This window comes from Aplosporella prunicola, assembly GCF_010093885.1.
Source record: "Aplosporella prunicola CBS 121167 unplaced genomic scaffold K452scaffold_10, whole genome shotgun sequence".
NCBI classification, from domain to species: Eukaryota; Fungi; Ascomycota; class Dothideomycetes; order Botryosphaeriales; family Aplosporellaceae; genus Aplosporella; species Aplosporella prunicola.
Genome location: NW_022983538.1, coordinates 195,318 through 212,633, shown reverse-complemented (window position 1 = coordinate 212,633; position 17,316 = coordinate 195,318). Strand labels below are relative to the sequence as shown.

General features: G+C 54.3%; 7 protein-coding genes and 1 non-coding gene across 8 annotated transcripts in view; 6 read left to right on the top strand and 2 right to left on the bottom strand.

The window, feature by feature from the left end:
• Window positions 1–1,616: 1,616 nt before the first annotated feature.
• K452DRAFT_307701 (uncharacterized protein) lies at window positions 1,617–3,343 on the top strand (the record flags this gene model as incomplete). The annotated part of the gene is made up of 5 exons (XM_033543096.1): window positions 1,617–1,889; window positions 1,948–2,191; window positions 2,249–2,373; window positions 2,427–3,182; window positions 3,239–3,343. 5 exons carry the CDS (start codon window positions 1,617–1,619, stop codon window positions 3,341–3,343), a joined length of 1,503 nt encoding a protein of 500 aa, XP_033398495.1.
• Window positions 3,344–4,285: 942 nt separating this feature from the next.
• On the top strand, window positions 4,286–4,356 carry K452DRAFT_t75. Its single transcript has one exon. It is a non-coding gene; the product is annotated as a tRNA-Gly (tRNA).
• A 1,468-nt stretch (window positions 4,357–5,824) lies between these two features.
• K452DRAFT_297315 (uncharacterized protein) lies at window positions 5,825–6,586 on the top strand (the record flags this gene model as incomplete). The annotated part of the gene is made up of 1 exon (XM_033542011.1): window positions 5,825–6,586. The coding sequence occupies one exon, from the start codon at window positions 5,825–5,827 to the stop codon at window positions 6,584–6,586; it is 762 nt and encodes a 253-aa protein (XP_033398494.1).
• A 3,460-nt stretch (window positions 6,587–10,046) lies between these two features.
• On the top strand, window positions 10,047–11,582 carry K452DRAFT_307700 (uncharacterized protein; the record flags this gene model as incomplete). The annotated part of the gene is made up of 3 exons (XM_033543095.1): window positions 10,047–10,127; window positions 10,196–11,300; window positions 11,383–11,582. 3 exons carry the CDS (start codon window positions 10,047–10,049, stop codon window positions 11,580–11,582), a joined length of 1,386 nt encoding a protein of 461 aa, XP_033398493.1.
• A 537-nt stretch (window positions 11,583–12,119) lies between these two features.
• K452DRAFT_307699 (uncharacterized protein) lies at window positions 12,120–12,774 on the bottom strand (the record flags this gene model as incomplete). Its single annotated transcript, XM_033543094.1, has 3 exons — window positions 12,120–12,204; window positions 12,325–12,527; window positions 12,736–12,774. 3 exons carry the CDS (start codon window positions 12,772–12,774, stop codon window positions 12,120–12,122), a joined length of 327 nt encoding a protein of 108 aa, XP_033398492.1.
• Window positions 12,775–13,034: 260 nt separating this feature from the next.
• K452DRAFT_286405 (uncharacterized protein) lies at window positions 13,035–14,761 on the bottom strand. Its single transcript, XM_033540287.1, has one exon. The coding sequence runs from the start codon at window positions 14,754–14,756 to the stop codon at window positions 13,206–13,208; it is 1,551 nt and encodes a 516-aa protein (XP_033398491.1). The 5' UTR covers window positions 14,757–14,761; the 3' UTR covers window positions 13,035–13,205.
• Window positions 14,762–14,848: 87 nt separating this feature from the next.
• On the top strand, window positions 14,849–17,300 carry K452DRAFT_350529 (uncharacterized protein). The gene is made up of 5 exons (XM_033545665.1): window positions 14,849–14,943; window positions 15,002–15,046; window positions 15,100–15,199; window positions 15,258–16,276; window positions 16,332–17,300. Exons 1-5 carry the CDS (start codon window positions 14,922–14,924, stop codon window positions 16,997–16,999), a joined length of 1,854 nt encoding a protein of 617 aa, XP_033398490.1. The 5' UTR covers window positions 14,849–14,921; the 3' UTR covers window positions 17,000–17,300.
• The window catches only part of K452DRAFT_10709 (uncharacterized protein), a 607-nt gene continuing 380 nt past the window's right edge, over window positions 17,090–17,316 (top strand). Inside the window, exon 1 of the mRNA XM_033534975.1 lies at window positions 17,090–17,309. Within this exon, the coding sequence (XP_033398489.1) occupies window positions 17,179–17,309 (131 nt within the window). The 5' untranslated portion in view covers window positions 17,090–17,178. The remainder of the gene's footprint in view (window positions 17,310–17,316) is intronic.

The window sequence follows — 17,316 nt, the reverse complement described above, 5'->3', positions numbered from 1 at the left end:
ACTTCACATCCATGTCGTCTTTGTGGATAAATTTGCAACACTTCGGCTATCTACACTTTTGAATCATAGTGCGACAGCATCCCCGGAGACTTTCTGCAGCGTCTTTTTGAGATTATAGGCATCGAGTACAACTCCCCTCCCAACAAAGATATGTTGCTCACTTTGACAACATCAACAGTCCAGATAAAGCCCTCGTCAACCTTGCGAATGCGACGGCGGACATTGCGTCAAACGCTTATCTGATTACCGATGCTTCTACCTAATCTACACCACTGTTCTCTAGGAATAGCATTTGCCACCACACTCGTCAGTCTCAGGGCAGTGCTCATCATATGATAATGTCTTCCCTCCGGAAGTCATATCAGCATCGAAGGATCTCGACATTAAGGACAAGGAGCTGCTCAATCCCCGGTGGCTAAGTAAAACGTCTCTCAGCTCAATACGGAATTTCGCTCAGGATTTCTCAGCAACACCGATGTGACCGAATGATTTGAAATAAGATGCGGCATTTCACCAGAGATAGCTCACCGGCACACAACTTGACCAGGACCTAGAATTGTCCATTTTGATGACCACCCGTCAAACTGCTTTGAAATCCTTCAAGTGAACCATCGGTCAGTGGCGCCTCGTGATCTTCGGCCTTAGCTCTATCTTTCGTCAAAACTCCGTTCCTAAGACGAAATCTATTGTAAGCACTATGAGCACATGTTTCTACCATCGTACGTCGATATTTCGAATCATTGTTGCGTGGTTGTTCTTTCAAGGCTGTAACGGTCGGTTAGTATACTTTTCTTTTCAACTCCATGTGCCGCGTCATTGCCGATGTACCCCGCCCTGCAAATATGGGGTCATATCAGCATCTTCGCCCCCACAGGCGGGACGAACCGTCCCGCTGGTGTTTTCCCTTGACCCTCATAGGCAGGTCCCTTCGCTAGCGCGGCGTGTTCCTTGACCTCGGGTATGCGGGTGTTGAAATTCCGGGAACTCGCTCGCAGGTGTGATAGTGGGTATGAACGCATACAACTCACTTCAAAAGTCAGCGTAAGGTGTTACAAGCCTAGTCTTATCATTTGATCTTGGCTCCGGAGGATAAGTACCTCTAGTAGTCACCGACTATTGCTGACATCAACCAATGTGGTGCGTCAGTGCGCGATGTTACGATCCTATGGGATTTGAACACTGCCCACCACTCGTCCCGTATACGTGATACAGAAATATGCTGCGACTACAACATCTGTGGGGGCCAGGATATTCAGCACCTTGCATGGTGATCTTTGGATACTGGTGAAGGGATTTCATCCCCCCACTTATTCCCCTCACAACATGCTTGAGGGCAATTAGTATCTCAAAATTTTATTGGATCTCCCGACTAAACCCTGGTGGTATGATATCAGTAGGTTAAGAATCCTCACTGTTATTTCAAAGCCATTTGCTATAAAAAGACTTTCTGAGTGGCAAGAACAGTGGCTTGTCTTGGACTGCAGTCTTCTGACCTTCTCTGCCGTGAGAGCCTTTGGCCATAGATCCTATAAATTTCACGGTGCGCACTCGATCAGAAGGCCAGAAAGCCTCTCCACTACCAACAAATCGTCTTGGTATCAATCGCACCAGAGACCATGGGACTTGCATATATCCTTTTCTTTGCAACTGTTGGTTACTTTGCCTATCAGTATCTATCCTCACCTCTGCGCCGCATTCCCGGACCCCTTCTTGCTAAATTCACAGAATTTCAACGCCTTTTTGATACATATGGCGGACGTGTTGACCTGCAGCACCGGCGACTCCACGCTCAGTATGGCCCAGTGGTCAGAGTTGGACCGAACACGGTCTCTTTGAGTGACCCAGAGTGTTTGAAGCTTGTCTATTCGAGCCGAACAAACTTTGCCAAAGTGAGTTCCTGAGCAATACTCAATCCGTTTAAATTTTATGCTAAAAATGTATATTTAGAGCGACATGTACACCATAAATGACGTGACACAGGGCAAGAAGACAATAGAAAACATGTTTGGCACTCGCAGCAAGGACCTTCACCGGAAATTACGAGCACCGATCCAGAAGTATTACAAGCTTTCAACAGTCTCGAAGCTCGAAGGACAAATTGACAGAAGCTTGAATGCTCTGTGCAAGGCACTTGATGAGCGCTTTGTCAAGACTGAAAAATCTTTTGATATTTCAGACTGGCTCCTATATTGTAAGTCTAACTACCATAAACAATATGTATCCAAAACTATACTGACTTAATCATCAGATGCATGGGATGTAATGGCAGAGGTCACGTTCAGCGAGCCTATCAAAGGAGGCTTTCTCCAAAAAGGCGGAGATATTGATGACTTGTTGTACAACTCAGTGGAGGCTATAAGCTACTTCGCTGTGGTAAGCATATTTATATAAGATTCATTGTCTCCACACTAACTTCCGGATTTTAGATTGGTCAAGTACCTTTCCTTGACAAATTACTCGACAAGAATCCTATTCATCGTGTAGGTCCCCCAACCTTCCAAGACGCAGCCAACTACTGTTTCAAGAGGCTTGTCGAACGTCGGAACAGTGAAGAAACCAATGATAAAGGCAACTACGACTACCTTGGTTTCTATCTCCAGATCCAGAAGAAGGATCCGACCGTCGATGACGAGACTGTCGTTAGCTGGATGATACTCAACGTCTTGGCTGGAGCAGACACCACGAACATGACCATGGTAGCCATCACGTACTACCTGCTCAAACACCCGAAGACTCTCAAAAAGTTGCAGAACGAACTTGACGCAGCGCAGCTTCAGCTTCCCGCCACATATTCCGCGACATCAACATTGCCATATCTCGGGGCCGTTATCAAAGAGGCTTTGCGGATTCATCCTGGGGTTGCTTTGATGCTTGAACGCGTTGTTCCGGAAGAAGGCCTTGCACTGCCGTCCGGAGACTTCCTTCCTGGCGGAACCGTTGTCGGGATGAACGCTTGGATGATCAATTTTAACAAAGCGATTTTTGGAGAAGATGCCGAGACGTGGAACCCTGATCGTTGGTTGCGCGTCGACGATGAAGATGAAGACGCATATGTTGACCGCGTTAAACGCATGAACGACTCTTTGTTCACCTTTGGCGGCGGCAGGCGAGTGTGCTTGGGGAAAGAGCTAAGCATTTTTGAGATATACAAGACGATGGCGACCATCTTCTCGAGATACGACGTAAGTGTTTCCCAATATCTGCGTACTGTGTTGCTTGCTGACATCCTGGGATGCAGTTTACGCTCTCGGACCCGAAGAAGGAATGGAAGATCAAAAATCACTGGTTCATGCGGCAAAGCGGTGTTGATGTGGCTGTCAAACTACGAAACGTTTCAGTTTAAAGCAGGGCTCGTGGGTTTTGTTGTCAGCATGATGCTTTTTTTTTTTTTTTTTTTTTTTTTTGATTTAGAGCAATACGTTCGTTGAGTGCCCAACGTGCATTCACTTACGTAACTTCTGAGTTTTGTTTCGTTGATTATACCATGAGCTTCGGCTGTACGTAAAGGTCTTGTAGTTACAAAAAGCCTTTGGTGTAAGAGTTGTTGCAGAATGCAGATTGTCTTTGTGGGCTTATATCAAGCTTGCTACTTATGAGGCTCTGGCGAATTGAAGCTAATTATATTGCTCAACTACTCGTCATCGGGCAAATATCTATATTCTAATTTTGATCCTCCACCCACAGAATGGATAAAATACCGTGTAGTTGTTGGCGGCTATCAAATTTCATAAGTTATGCATACTATTGGCCTATATCTTGTACCTTCATTATCCTTGTGACCTACCTCAATGCCTGATTCTTGCATAGGAACTCGCTTCATCAACTCATTCCAGTGCAGAAAAGTCTGCCATTGCCATTCTCGAATGTGCTTCTCGTCTGAAGTTGTCGGGCCAAAAGCTGTCACTGCTAGTATTTGGCACATTTCCGATCGAAACGACTAGTGGTGCTTAATGATGGCGCATCATTTGAAGCCGTTTGAAACGTTTGTCGATGACCACGGACAATAACGTGTGGACGTCAGCAGCGCTGAATCCACCACGTAAATTCGTATCGCAGTGGACCAGACGGAGTCAAATTAGACTAAGACCCGATTGTGTAAGCTGCAGTCGGGCTACGAATTGATGCGGGCGGGAGATAAGCGTGAAGAAGAAATGTCTGACAAAGGTGAGAAGAGCTGAGACGTAGAAATGAAGCCGCCAGAAAAGCTGGCCGGTAGATATTTGCAAAAAATTAAAATGTAGTATATAATTATGCAAAAAAATTTATTTAGCATATCAAGTCCATAGCATCAGTGGTTTAGTGGTAAAATCCATCGTTGCCATCGATGGGCCCCGCGTTCGATTCGCGGCTGATGCATTTTTGCAATTTCTTTTTGCCCCGAGCAAACCTAAGCCAATCATTTTGCCCGAAGCCCTAACGCCCCTTCATCACCTTCACTACACCTTTTGCGCAAACGCACTCATGCTGAGCTGTCGAAGACGTTTCGCTGCGCAGCATGGTGTGACTGTCCGCTGGAAGCGCGCGCTACAAAAGTACTGTGCCAGGTCCGGATTACGGAGTATTTGATATGTGAAGAACAGAATCTGCATGCATGCATGTCGGCTCGGACATAGAAGGATACTCTTCTCTCCTCTACTCCGTATGTGTGGAATGTCTGTCCTATGCATCCCGCACCCCCCACAGGGCTTTGGGATGTTGGAGCTGAAATAGGTAAGCCGGTTCTCTGAGACCTCTGCTTTGCATAATTCAGCCCTATGCGGAATCCGGAAAGAAGAAATTTGCAACTACATAGCCCAGATATGTACCTTGATAGCTACTGCGACCTTGCAGCGTTCGTTTTCCGAGCCAAGAACAAGCCTTTGATGTCCCTGCTCCAGAAGGTGGTAGATCTGGCTCGGATATTGGGCAACTGGGTGCAGAACGCTTGACAGCGCTAAACGCGGAAAGCTGCAGGGAAATTTATAGAGGTTTGTTCACCAATCAGCTGATCGTCGCTGGTTTTCAAAGTGGTTCTTTTATTCAGAACACAGGCGGTATCGAATAATCAGCTGACAGTGTTAGCTACACTGCCTTTAAAGACAGGTCGACATTTGCAGGGAAGAAGTAAAACATAACTTCGCGTGACTTCACTTCATCTCCGCCGCCTCCACATGTCTATCTCAGCAAAAGCTTTCTCCGTCAACTAAGACATCAGTCAAACGGTCAAGAGACAAGCACAATAGTCAACTCATGAATGGAACGCATACTCACTCGAATATCAGTTCCAAGTCCCAAAGACCAAGTGAACTCGACGACCTCAAATTACAAGCCGTGAATATGTGGCGAGCTCGATCCTCTCGAGACATCCAGTGATGCGCGTCAAACATGCTGTACGAGTTCTGCCCAAACATGACACGTTGCGCGCTCGCTGCTGACCAGCGAGGATGAAAATGAAGGAAACAGCTCGTCGCACCGGAAGGATTGTCGATGGGTAAAAGGTCACACTGCATGAATCTTTATCCTGCTTCTGAACCAAAGTCAAATGTAATATGTTCTACGGAAAGGACTTAAACCTGTGATAGGCAAGTCTGGTTGGTGACTCTACATCCCCGATAACAACCATGGTACCGAAGTGCAGTGTCTTCCGCCAAATCCCAAATGCCGAGCCATCCCACACAATAAAAAGCTCACTTCTCCCTCCCCATTCGTAAGAGCAAATCCTTCCTTCAACTTCTCAGCAAAAACCCGAAAACCGATCCAAAGCAAATAAGGCCAACCGCCCTGTCCCTCACAACCAGCAAAGTACACCTTTTACTGCCCTCCAAAGGCCAAAAGCTGAGCCAACATGCCGCCCCACGGATTTTATCGCCACTCCCTCTCAGACAGCATTTATCCCACACCACCGTCGCATCGCTTCTTCGACGTGGAAGGCTTTGTTCTAGGGCAATTCAGACTGCTCATCTTTGAACCCATTATCATCAACGAGGCATACATGCTGTTGGTTTTCTTCTTCTTCAAAACTTTCGATTTTTGTTATGGTCTCCTTGAGTTCAACCTTATGGTCATTTGGCTGGCAACAATCCAGGACAATCGCAGCTTAGTCACTTTGCCTTTGTGGCAAGAGGAGGTTTTGGCGAGCATCTTAAAGTTCGTCGGGGCCACACTGTTGATTGTTTTATGCCGCGTTTGGAGAGGCACCGGGTGGTGGCCGGAGGCAGAGATCCCGGAGTTCAGAAGCTCGTTTGACCCTGAAGAACAATGGAAGAAAAGACCCAAGTCAGGGTTTGGTGCGGTCAAGTGGTTTCTTTGCTCCACGATGGTGGAAATCCCGACCCTCGTCACCTTTTTCGCCTGGTGTTTCCAGTTGCTAGGCAGCCAGTCCATCTCATATGCCATGCTCTTCCTGGTTTTACTGCATTCCACCATATGGTACGCCGCGATCCTGGTCTTCCGCAATCATCAGGAGTTTACCTGGAATTGGAAGGCCCGGACAAGATATTCGATCCTTTGCGGTGGCTGGAATGTGCGTTGGAGGCCAACCCCGAGAGGAAGCAGCACCGAGGCTATCCCAGAAGAGAAGAGAATGAACAACAGCAAATGGAGCTGATCGCGGCGGCCGGTCTGTGACGTATAAAGGAAGTTGTATTGAGCTGGGGACTTTTTTGTCCGACAGAGCGAGTGGAACAAAGCATTGGCATAGGAGACATGCTCGACGTGATGTGGGTTGGGTTTTGTCCGGCTAAGCGTACAATACTTTGACAGAGGGAACAGACTCATGGGTTGGTGTAGAAGCGAAGCTACACGCGATGTAAATAGACCGGTTGGAGGTACAGTGTTTTGATGGAGGAGACAGATCCATGCATTGTGTAGAAGTGAAATCCGGTGGGGTATGAATCGACCTTTGCTTAGTTGAAAGGTATGGCTTTTTCATAGGCTTGGGTAATGGACGATCGGTGTAAAAGGGCGGGCTAGGCCCACTTAAAATGCTCTCTCTCTCTGTAGAGACATGAAAGATTAATCATTAGAGAGATTTCCAGGATAATAGCCATCCTGTCCAACTTCTTGAAAGAGCTTCTGTGAAATGAAGCATGCGGAAGGATTCTGATTCCTTGTGGGAGGGAAATGTTGCATGCGAAGGCGGACTTGGTAATTTGCGGTGCCACAGGTGAAGTCCAGGCCGAATCGCCACTGAAGGAAACACCAATCCAACCTCAAGTTCTGTCAAGGCGGACAGATAAGAGAATGTGAAGTGTCCATTGTCGCTGGGTAGACTTGAGTATTTGCAAAACCGAAAATCTTTTCTGAGGGATGCGGGGAAACAGCGATATCAAGCTGGAGAATGAGAGCCGAAAGTTTGGATCTAGTAGCTGAGTTGGAGGAGGCTACAGAGGTGGTAGTATTAGCAGCCGCCATGCTAATCCCTGGGACGCAGCGGAGTTGTTGCTAGTAGAGATACCGGCAACAGTGATCTTGATCTCCGGAGCTTCGTCGAACAGGCTTTGTGTGGAGATGAAGACTCAGACAACGTCACAGCCGCTTCCAGCTGTCGGGTTTTACTTCCGGCCCGGCTCGGAGGTTCCAGTCTTGAGCGACGATCGTGGGTGGCTTCTTTGTTCTGTTCTTTTCTTTTATTTCTTCTTTTGTTTCTTCTTTTCTCTCCTTGTTTCTCTCTCTTTTTTTTTTTTTTTTTTTTTTTTTTTTTGATTTGTTTTTTATAATTTTTTTGGTCTGCCAACGAAGCCAGTAAGGCAGAAGAGTGAATGGATGGCATACTTTTGACTGACCTTTTTTCTTTTTTGGTTTATTTATGTTTTGTTAACGACCCTTGGACTTACCCCGGGCGTGTGGGAGACGGTGCGAATAGCTGCTCCATAACGTGGTGCTCAAACGAATACACCACGCAACGAAGGCTTTGAGCAGCCACTCAACCTACACAATGTTAACTTAACTTCAAATCGAACCAAACTAGGCAGACTTACACCTTTGGAGAGGAGGATCCCCGTCAATGCAGCCCAGCCCCAACAGGCAAACTCAAAGCCGAACCTCATCCGCCACTTGAGCTGCAAATCAGGGGACTCGCGACCTCTCTCCATTCTCACCACAGCGTCTGCTAGCTCGGTACGAAACCGAGCCAGCAGGACGCCGCCCGGCCAGTCCTCGGGGTATCTATTAAACGCCCGGCGGGCGAAAAAAAGAGTGAAAAAAAAAAAAAAAAAAAAAAAAAATGATAAAGTGTGTTAATATTGTAATAACAATATCTGCCATGGCTAACGATGATGGACTTGAGGAGGAAAGGCGGAGAGCGGACGCGCGGGAAACTTTTGAATCCATTCTTATACAAGGAAGCTGCCACTCACCTGCAATGCGACTCCCCGTTCACTCCCCTCCAGCTGCCGCGCCGCAAGCCTCAACGCGCACGGCAGCATCTCATGGTGCCCCAGCTGCGCGTCGCCATCCCACAGTACCCAACCTTAGCATGCTACAGATCCGTTTGTTCAGATCGTTGATAACCGCCACATCTTCGCACGCACGGTTTCGTCTCATCCAGAACATACGTCCAAGGCCCTGTTGCGAAAGGCTTCATACCCACAGCATGGGTTTGATATCGGCTGGATGGAGCTGCTCGGTGCCCTGCCATGGCGTTTTGGTGCCGGCATGCCTGGAATCCATTCATCCAGGCTGGAGAAGGGCGCTCTAGCTTCGTAAGCATAGTCCAGTCCCTAAGCAACGTACACTTCCGAGGCTTGTATTGACGGCATCCAGACCTACTGCAGAAGTTTGGTATCGAATGGACAGAGCACCTTGTTACCATGTCATGGCGTTCCAGTGGCGGCGTGCTTCGAATCCGTTTGTCCAGGTTGGGGTAAGACGCCATATCATAGCATGGAAGCACCGAGACATACGGCAGAAGGCTAATATCGAGTAGACAGAGCATCTCGCCGCCATGTCATGGTACTCCAGTGTCGACAAGATCCGAATCCGTACGGCCAGGTTGGAGAAACATGCTTCATCGTAGCATGAAGGCATTTAGACCCATGGTAAGTGTTCGACCTCGACAAGGTGAAGCTTCGTGATGCATCTCGTAGCGTTACAGCATTGGCATTCTTTCAATCCGTTCATTCAGGCTGGAAAAAGATGCTTCATCATAGCATGAAAGCATTCGGACCCACCGTGAGTCTTTGAATTCGACAAGATGAAGCCTCTTGGTGCCACCTCATAACGTTGCAGCATCGACATGCCCTCAATCCGTTCATTCAGGCTGGGAGAAGATGCTCTCCATCATAGCGTGAAAGCAGTTGAACCCATGGTAAGTGTTTTAACATCGACCGGATAAAGACGTCTCATGACTCTGTAAAGGGGAAGCTAATGACAGCGTAGGAAAGTCTTGACTCTGTTATGAAATTGCCATTTCCAGCCATGTGCGGAGCAGCTCGTGTACGGACAAACGGAAAGGGAAAAGGTTGACTGAGGGGGCCTGAGAGGAAAAGGAAACACTGTTTCCGAGACAGGAAATGAGAGCAAGGAAAACGCGATTACAGCACCTACCATGGCCGCTCACAGACTACAGTGGACGTCGACTTGGATGCACTCCGGCGGGCGGCAGTTTGCCCCTCTCGTGCCCAGGCTGCCATGCCAGCACCCATCTTGGCCAGCGAGTGGCGAGGCAGTGCGGTCGGAAGCCGTCACACCACGCTTCGTGGTCATCAGGCAACGTTGAACACCAAGTGTGGGGGTAGGCGAGTGGACGGAAGTTTGGCCCCTCGGCCGTATCGTGGGGCCGCGGACATTGCGAAACCCAATAGCCGGCTACTCGAAACAGGCGCTAGCCGGCGATCACACCAGCTGCTGCACATGTCGCTTGAGCTGAGCAGACACGTAAATAGCTTTCACTTATCCGATGGGTTGCCCTTTTTAGCTGTCGTTTCCCTTGTTTCCATTCTTCTGTCTTTCTGCTCCGCGAGCTGTGTTTCTCCAGACTTTTCCTCCATTGGTGTCGAGCTTGGTTGCAGCAGCTCGATAGCTACGCTACTACGAGGACCTACGTAACCACCACCTCCGTCATCACCATGTCTTCCCCCGCGCCGGCCGCCAAAGACATGCGCAAGAAGGTCTTGCGCGTCTTGTTCCTTTCTCTGCTTCTGGACTTGGTACATACAGCTCCCTGCGAATCCGACCTTTCCGCGCCGCTGCTAACTTTGCCTTTGCGCCTTGCTAGATATCCTTCACCTTCATCCTACCCCTCTTTCCCAAGCTCCTCGAATTCTACCGCGACCACGAAGCGCGCCGCGCCATTGCGGGCGCCTCGCCCACCGTCCTCGCGCGCGTCCTCTCCGGCCTCAACGCGTACAAGAATGCCTTCGCCAAGCCCATCAACGACCGCTATGACATAGTGCTGCTGGGCGGGGCGCTGGGCTCGCTGTTCAGCTTGCTGCAAGCCATTGCGTCGCCGATCATTGGCAAGCTGTCAGACCGGTACGGGCGGCGCAGGGCGCTGCTGTGGAGCATGGTGGGCAACATCCTGAGCGTGGCGCTGTGGGTCGCGGCGACCGACTTCCGCACCTTCCTGGCCAGCCGCGTCGTCGGCGGGCTGAGCGAGGGCAACGTGCAGCTGGCCATGGCCATTGCGACGGACATCAGCGACGACTCGCAGCGCGGAGCGACCATGGCGCTCGTGGGCGCCTGCTTCTCCATCGCCTTCACCTTTGGCCCCGCCCTCGGCGCCTGGCTGTCCACCATTACGTCCGTGGCCGCGAACCCGTTCGCCACCGCCGCTGGCTTCTCCCTCTTGCTCATCGTCACCGAGACGCTGTACTTGTACCTCGCGCTGCCGGAGACGCTGCCCAGCGTCCGCTCGCGCAAGAGCGGCAGCACCAAGGGCTCGAAGAAGCAGTCCAAGCCGGCGGCGGCAGCTGCGCGCGCCCGCACCAACTCCCACGCCCTCCTCAACTTCACGCACTTCATCTTCGTCTTCTTCTTCAGCGGCATGGAGTTCTCCCTCCCCTTCATGACGTACGACCTCTTCAGCTACGGCGCCAAGGAGTCCGGCCGCCTGCTCGGCTTCATCGGCCTGATCGCGTCTATCCTGCAGGGCAGCGTGACGCGGCGCCTGCACCCGCTGCGCGTCGTGCAGACGGGCGTGCTGGCGTGCGCGGCGGGCTTCTTCCTGCTCGGCCGCGTCGACTCGGAGAAGGGCCTGTACGCCGCGGCGGCGTGTCTGGCCGTCACGAGCGCGACGGTCGTCACCGGCTTGAACAGCCTGAGCAGCTTCGAGGCGGCGGAGGGCGAGCGCGGCGGCAAGCTGGGGAACCACAGGAGCTTTGGTACGTTTTTTTGCTCCCTGCTCCCATCACGACGCCCTGTTACTGTGGATGTGTTGCTAACATGTTTTCTGTTTTCCTGCAGGCCAAGCCGGTCGCTCCCTCGGCCCCCTCATCTTCTGCTCGCTGTACTGGTGGGCCGGGCGCGAGTTCGCGTACGCGGTTGGCGGCGCGGGCATGGTGGGCGTGTGCGCGCTGGTGCTGACTGCGCTGAAGGCGCCGCCGGGGACCGAGGTCAAGAGCAAGGCGAAAAAGGGCCAGGTGCCCGCGGCTGGAAAGTCTTAAATAGCCGCCGCTTTTTCTAGTCAAACTGCCTGACTATCTAGGGAGGCCTCGCATGGTGTTGGGGGTTCTGGCTACTCTGGGAACTGTTGTTAGGGTATTAGTGCCGCTGCATTAAATATAGCCGTTTGTCTGTGCATACTGCATGCATACAATAACACTGTCACGTCTTGACTTGACTTGACTTGCCGCGACGAGACGAGCCGCATGCGCACGACTTCGAGCGCGTTGGTTAGCCCGCACGTTCACGAGCATGTCCACATCCAATTCAATCCACGTCCCAGACCAGGCAGCCAACAAGTGCATTTCTCGCCATACAAGCCTCTCCCCTCCCGAAAAAGCCACCGCCCTCCCAAAGCAGCCGTATCCCGCAAAATAAAACAAAAAAACGCCGCCGATGCCGATGCCATCTGTCCATCTGTCTGACTGTAGTGCGCACGCACGCACGCACGCGCGCGCGCTGCAAAGCGCCGCGTTGTCGTCGTCGTCGTCGCCGCCGTCCGTCGCCGTAGCTGTCGTCCGTCGCCGTAACCGTCCCGTCTACTTCCGCTTGCGCTGGCCGTGCTTGGTCGCCTCGGGCGCGGTGCGCTTCTTCTTAGGCGCGCCTTTGCCTCGTGCTTTGAGCCTGTACGCAGAAAAGAGAAAGAAATTAGCCAGCACTCTCAAAAACCCCAACCCCAATCCACTCAAAACCCAACCTCTCCCAATTCCTCTTGGAAACAAAGCACAACAACGCGCAACATACCCAGCAATCTTCTCCTCGCGATGCCACTCATCGATATTCAGGCCCTCCCACTCCGGATACAAGCGCGCGAGCTCGCCAAACGTCCCGATCCGGCGCGGGTAGTACGCTGCGACGGAGGGGCCCTTCAGCCGCTGGTGCAGGATCTTGGTGCCTTGCCTGGCGCCGCTGGGGTTGAAGACTGTGTTGAAGATCCGGGATTGCGTCTGTGTTTGCGGGGAGGGAGGTTAGTGTGTTGTGGTGGTGGAGGGTTCGGGGGGAGGGTGTGAGAAGGTAGCTGTGTCGTGTGCAGGGAATTGAATTGAATTGCATCGAATCCAGCAGAGCAGAGCAGGGCACAGCAATTGAGCTCGAACAATTGAGCCCGAGCATTTGCGCCCGCAGCTCGAGAACGAGAGGGGCGGCGCGACGTACCTCCATGAGAGCGAGGATGCGGTTGCGTGGGACCGACATGGCTGCGGACGTGTGTGCGTGGGTGGGCGTGGGCTGAAGCTTGATCGAAGGCGTCTGGCGTCGTGCGTCGTCGCCGCGGCGGGTGCGGTGCCAAGCAAGTCGAAGCGCGGGCCCTATCGGGCCGCTCGGGGGCGGCGGGGCCGAGTGCCGTGGCGGGATTGCGTCGTGGAGCGCGGGCTCTTTCATTCATTTTATTTCAAGATAGCACGCTACATAAACGGACGGGCAGGCGGATGGCGCGCTTGCTTCGTTGTCTTTGTGCAAACTTGTTTGTGCTGCTTGTGTTGTTTTTTTCATTTTATAGGATGGACGGAAGAGCGGGATATCACCCTCACGTAACGACTACCGCTGTCACAGCATACAACACAGCTTCTGCTGCACTTGTTCGACCATACCAGGTATGCCCATGTCCGCCGCCTATGCCGACCATACTACTTCCTCCCCTTTTCCCTCTCCCTCTCCTTCCCCCTCCCCTTCTTCCCCCTCTCCCCCACAATCTCCTTCTCCCTCTCCCGCGGATCAATAACCACAAGCTCCTCCTCATTCCGCCGCTTCCACTCCAAGTCCTTGCCTAGGCGATCCTTCTCAAACGTCAGCGCATGGCCCATCCAGCCCGCGTCGTCGTCGTCCTTCTCCCCCGCCGCACCGCCCGCACCCGCCGTCTCGGGCCCGTCCGTCCACGCCCGACACGACTGGCAGTTGGCTATGAAGTGCAGGTCGCAGAGTGCCGCTTCGGCGTCTGCTTCCGCGTCCGCGGGCTGCGGGCCCGGCGCAGCGGGCACAGGTGCGCCAGTGGGCGCGTCGTTCTTCGCTGGCGCCTCGGCCGGCGCAGAGTCCAGCTTGCTCTTGAACGCGTTGAACAGGTCCAGCGCTTTCTGGTCGGCTGCGCTTCCCGTCCCGCCGCCTTTGCGCTTGCGCCCCCGCGTCGCTGTCGCTGGGATCATGGCTTCCAGCGCGGATTTAGGCTTTGCGGGCGCGGCGGAGGCGGTGGGGTTCGAGCGCTTCATGCTGGCTTTGAGGGAGGCGATTTGCGCGTTTGTTTTCGACAGGAGCGTGTCCATCTTGTTGAGGGGTTCGGGGGAGGCCGAGGCGGAGGAGGGCGTCGAAGGGGAGGGCGAGCGCGTGGCGCGCTGCGGTTCTGAGGGCTTTGGTGCCGGCGCTGGCGGGGGCGAGGGCGAGGGCGTGCGCTTCTTGAGCGGCTTCGGGGACGCGGCGCGGGCTTTTGGCGCGGGCTTGGGCTTGGGCGGCGCGGCAGCAGCAGCAGCGTCCTCGGGCCCCGCGCTGACGAGCTTGGTGTTGAATTTGGGCTTCTTGGCCACGGGCGCGACGTCGGCGTCGTCGACGTCGGCGCCGAAGCTGAGCAGCTGCTTCGCGGCCTTGCGCTTGACCTTCTTGGGGCCCTTCTTCTCCTCGACCTGCGGCTGAGCTATCTGCGTGCGCTTGACCATGTCGTCGAAGTAATTGACGATGATGTCGGTGCCGGTGACCTTTGTGGGGTAGAGAGGGCGCTCGCTGCCCTCTTCTTCGGTCAAGTCGGCCTCGCCCATCTTCATGAGATTGTAGATGGTTTCGCCCTCGATGCGGCCGAACATGGTGTTGACGCCGGTGAGCTCGGGGGTGGCGCCCAGGGTGAGGAAGAACTGGCTGCCATTGTCGTCCTTGGTGCCCGTGTTGGCCATGCCCAGCAGGCCGCGACGGTTGAACTTGAGGCGCGAGTGGAACTCATCGGCAAAGGGCTCGCCATCGTAGCTGCTCTCGCCGCCCTGGCCGGTGCCGGTCGGGTCGCCGCCCTGGATGACGAAGCCCGGCACCAGGCGGTGGAAGATGGTGTTGTCGTAGTAGCCGTCGAGGCATAGCTGCAGGAAGTTACGCGAGGTGCGGGGGGTCTGTTTGGCGAAGAGCTCGAGGAGGAGGTCGCCGGCGGTGGTGCGCAGAAGGACCTTGGCCGTGGGCTGCGGCTCGAGGTTGTAGAGCGAGGCCATTACCGGTACCCAGGGTGTTTATGGGGAGAGTTGCTTGCACTTGCGAGCTTGTCGAGCTTCGAGATCTTGCTTGGCCCGTGCCAGCGTCCTCACACGTCACGGTCCGCGGTTTATACTCTGAGCTCGCGCTTTTGTCTTGCACCATCATGCGCGACACTGCCCGCCATGCTGCCCTACATCAATGCTCGTATGCGCCCCTGTCGCCCGCCTCCCCGAATCCTTTTGCTGACTCCCTTGTCTCACAGCTTTCGCATACATTGCGAACCTGCTCGGAGCTTCGACCGATGAGCGTGCGTCTTGCTGCCCCTCCCCATCTCTTCGCTACCTAGTTAACCACCCTCAGTCAAGCTCATTGCTTCCTTCCTCATCTCCTACCCTCTGGCTGGCGTGTTGAAGCGAGTGCCCGACTCCAAGCCATGGCAGAAGAACGCCTTCATCATAGCGTGCGCCGTCCCGTCCCCCCCTCCACCGCGCCCCGTCCCATACTCACGCGATACTCAGCGTATCGCTGTTCTACCTCATCGGCCTGTTTGATCTGTGGAAGGGCCTGCGTACCCTGGCCATCAGCTCGGCCGGCGCCTACGCCATCGCCAAGTATGTCCAGGGCCCGCTGATGCCCTGGATCGGCTTCGTCTTCCTCATGGGCCACATGTCCGTCAACCACCTGGACCGCCAGTTCCGCAATGAACCCGAGAACGTCGATATTACCGGCGCCCAGATGGTGCTCATCATGAAGCTGACGGCCTTTTGCTGGAACGTCCACGATGGCCGCTTGCCCGACAGCGAGCTCTCCGAGTTCCAGCGCGACCGTGCCGTCCGCGAGCTGCCCTCGATCCTCGACTACACCGGCTACGTACTCTTCTTCCCCTCGCTCTTCGCGGGCCCCGCCTTCGACTTTGTCGACTACCGCCAGTGGCTCACAACCAGTATGTTCGAGCTGCCGCCGGGCGTCGACCCTGCTAAGGCGCCGCCGACGCGCAAGAAGCGCAAGATTCCGCGCAGTGGCACGCCCGCCACATGGAAGCTTGTCATCGGTCTTGTGTGGATCTTTGCGTTCCTTCAGTTCTCGGGCTGGTACTACCCCTCCCTGCTGCTTGGCGACGAGTACATGAAGCACAGCTTCCTCAAGCGCGTCTACTACCTGCACATGCTGGGCTTCGCTACGCGTATGAAGTACTACGGCGTGTGGCACCTGACCGAGGGTGCATGCATCCTGTCCGGCATTGGCTACAAGGGCGTCGACCCCAAGACGGGTCGCGTCAACTGGAACCGCCTGCAGAACGTCAAGCCGCTGGGCATTGAGCTGGCGCAGAACACGCACGCGTACCTGGGCAACTGGAACATCAACACGAACCTCTGGCTGCGCAACTACATGTACCTGCGTGTCACGCCCAAGGGCAAGAAGCCCGGCTTCCGCGCCAGCATGGCCACCTTCGTCACCTCTGCCTTCTGGCACGGCTTCTACCCCGGCTACTACATGAGCTTCGTGCTGGCCAGCTTCCTGCAGACCATTGCAAAGAGTACGTCGACCCCCAATCCAAAAATCAGTCTCGCTGCTGCTAACGCTCCCCACAGACGCGCGCCGCCTGGTGCGCCCCTTCTTCCTCACCCCCGACGGGCAGACCCCGCTCCCCACCAAGCGCTACTACGACATCTTCACCTGGCTGATCACGCAGCTCGCGTTCTCCTTCACCGTCGCGCCCTTCATCTTCCTAACACTCCCCGAGTCGCTCCTTGTCTGGGGCCGCGTCTACTTCTACGCCGTGGTGGGCGTAGCCGCCTCAGTCGCCGCGACCGCCTCGCCCCTCAAGCCGCGCCTCACGCAAGCCCTCAAGCAGCGCAACGCGCAAGGGCAAACCGCGGGACCAGGCGCCGGGGCCGACAACGCCGTGCACGCCTCAGCAGTCGCATCGGGCGCCGACACCGCCTCTAGCAACGGCAACAATGCCAGCACCCCCGTTCGCCCGGCCGTGCTCCGCAAAGCCGCGACCGCGGCGCCGGACATCGGCGTCACGGCGGACGATTTGCTCGAGGAGAAGATCCTGGGCGAGGCGCTGGGCGTGCGGCCCGGGCTTAGCAGGGCGCAGAGCGCAGAGACGTTCATGGGCTTGCCGGATGATCCGCAGGGAGACATGGAGGAGGCGGTGGCGGAGGTGAAGGCGGAACTTCGGAGGCGGAGGGAGCGGGGCGAGAAGGTCACTGGGATTGAGGACTTGGTTGGCGTGGGGAGGAAGGTTGAGTAGGTGAGTAGGTGGATTTTGTTTCTGTTGGGGGAGGTAGGTGCATGAGTGTTTGGTTAATTGTTGGTTGGATGTTGGTTGGATGGGTGCGAGGTTTTTGGTGGGTGGGTAGATGGGTTGGTGGGCTGGTGCATGTCTCGATAAGCAGGTAAATAGGTGCCTAGGTAGGTAGGTAGGTAGGTATGCCCGCACACGTGCATACACACACGCATACACATTGTAAGGCAACAAAGCAAAACAAAGCAAAGCAAAGCAACACAAGACAACAAAAAACAAACCCTCTTCAAACCACCCTACCTTCCCCCCTCCCTCCCTCCCTC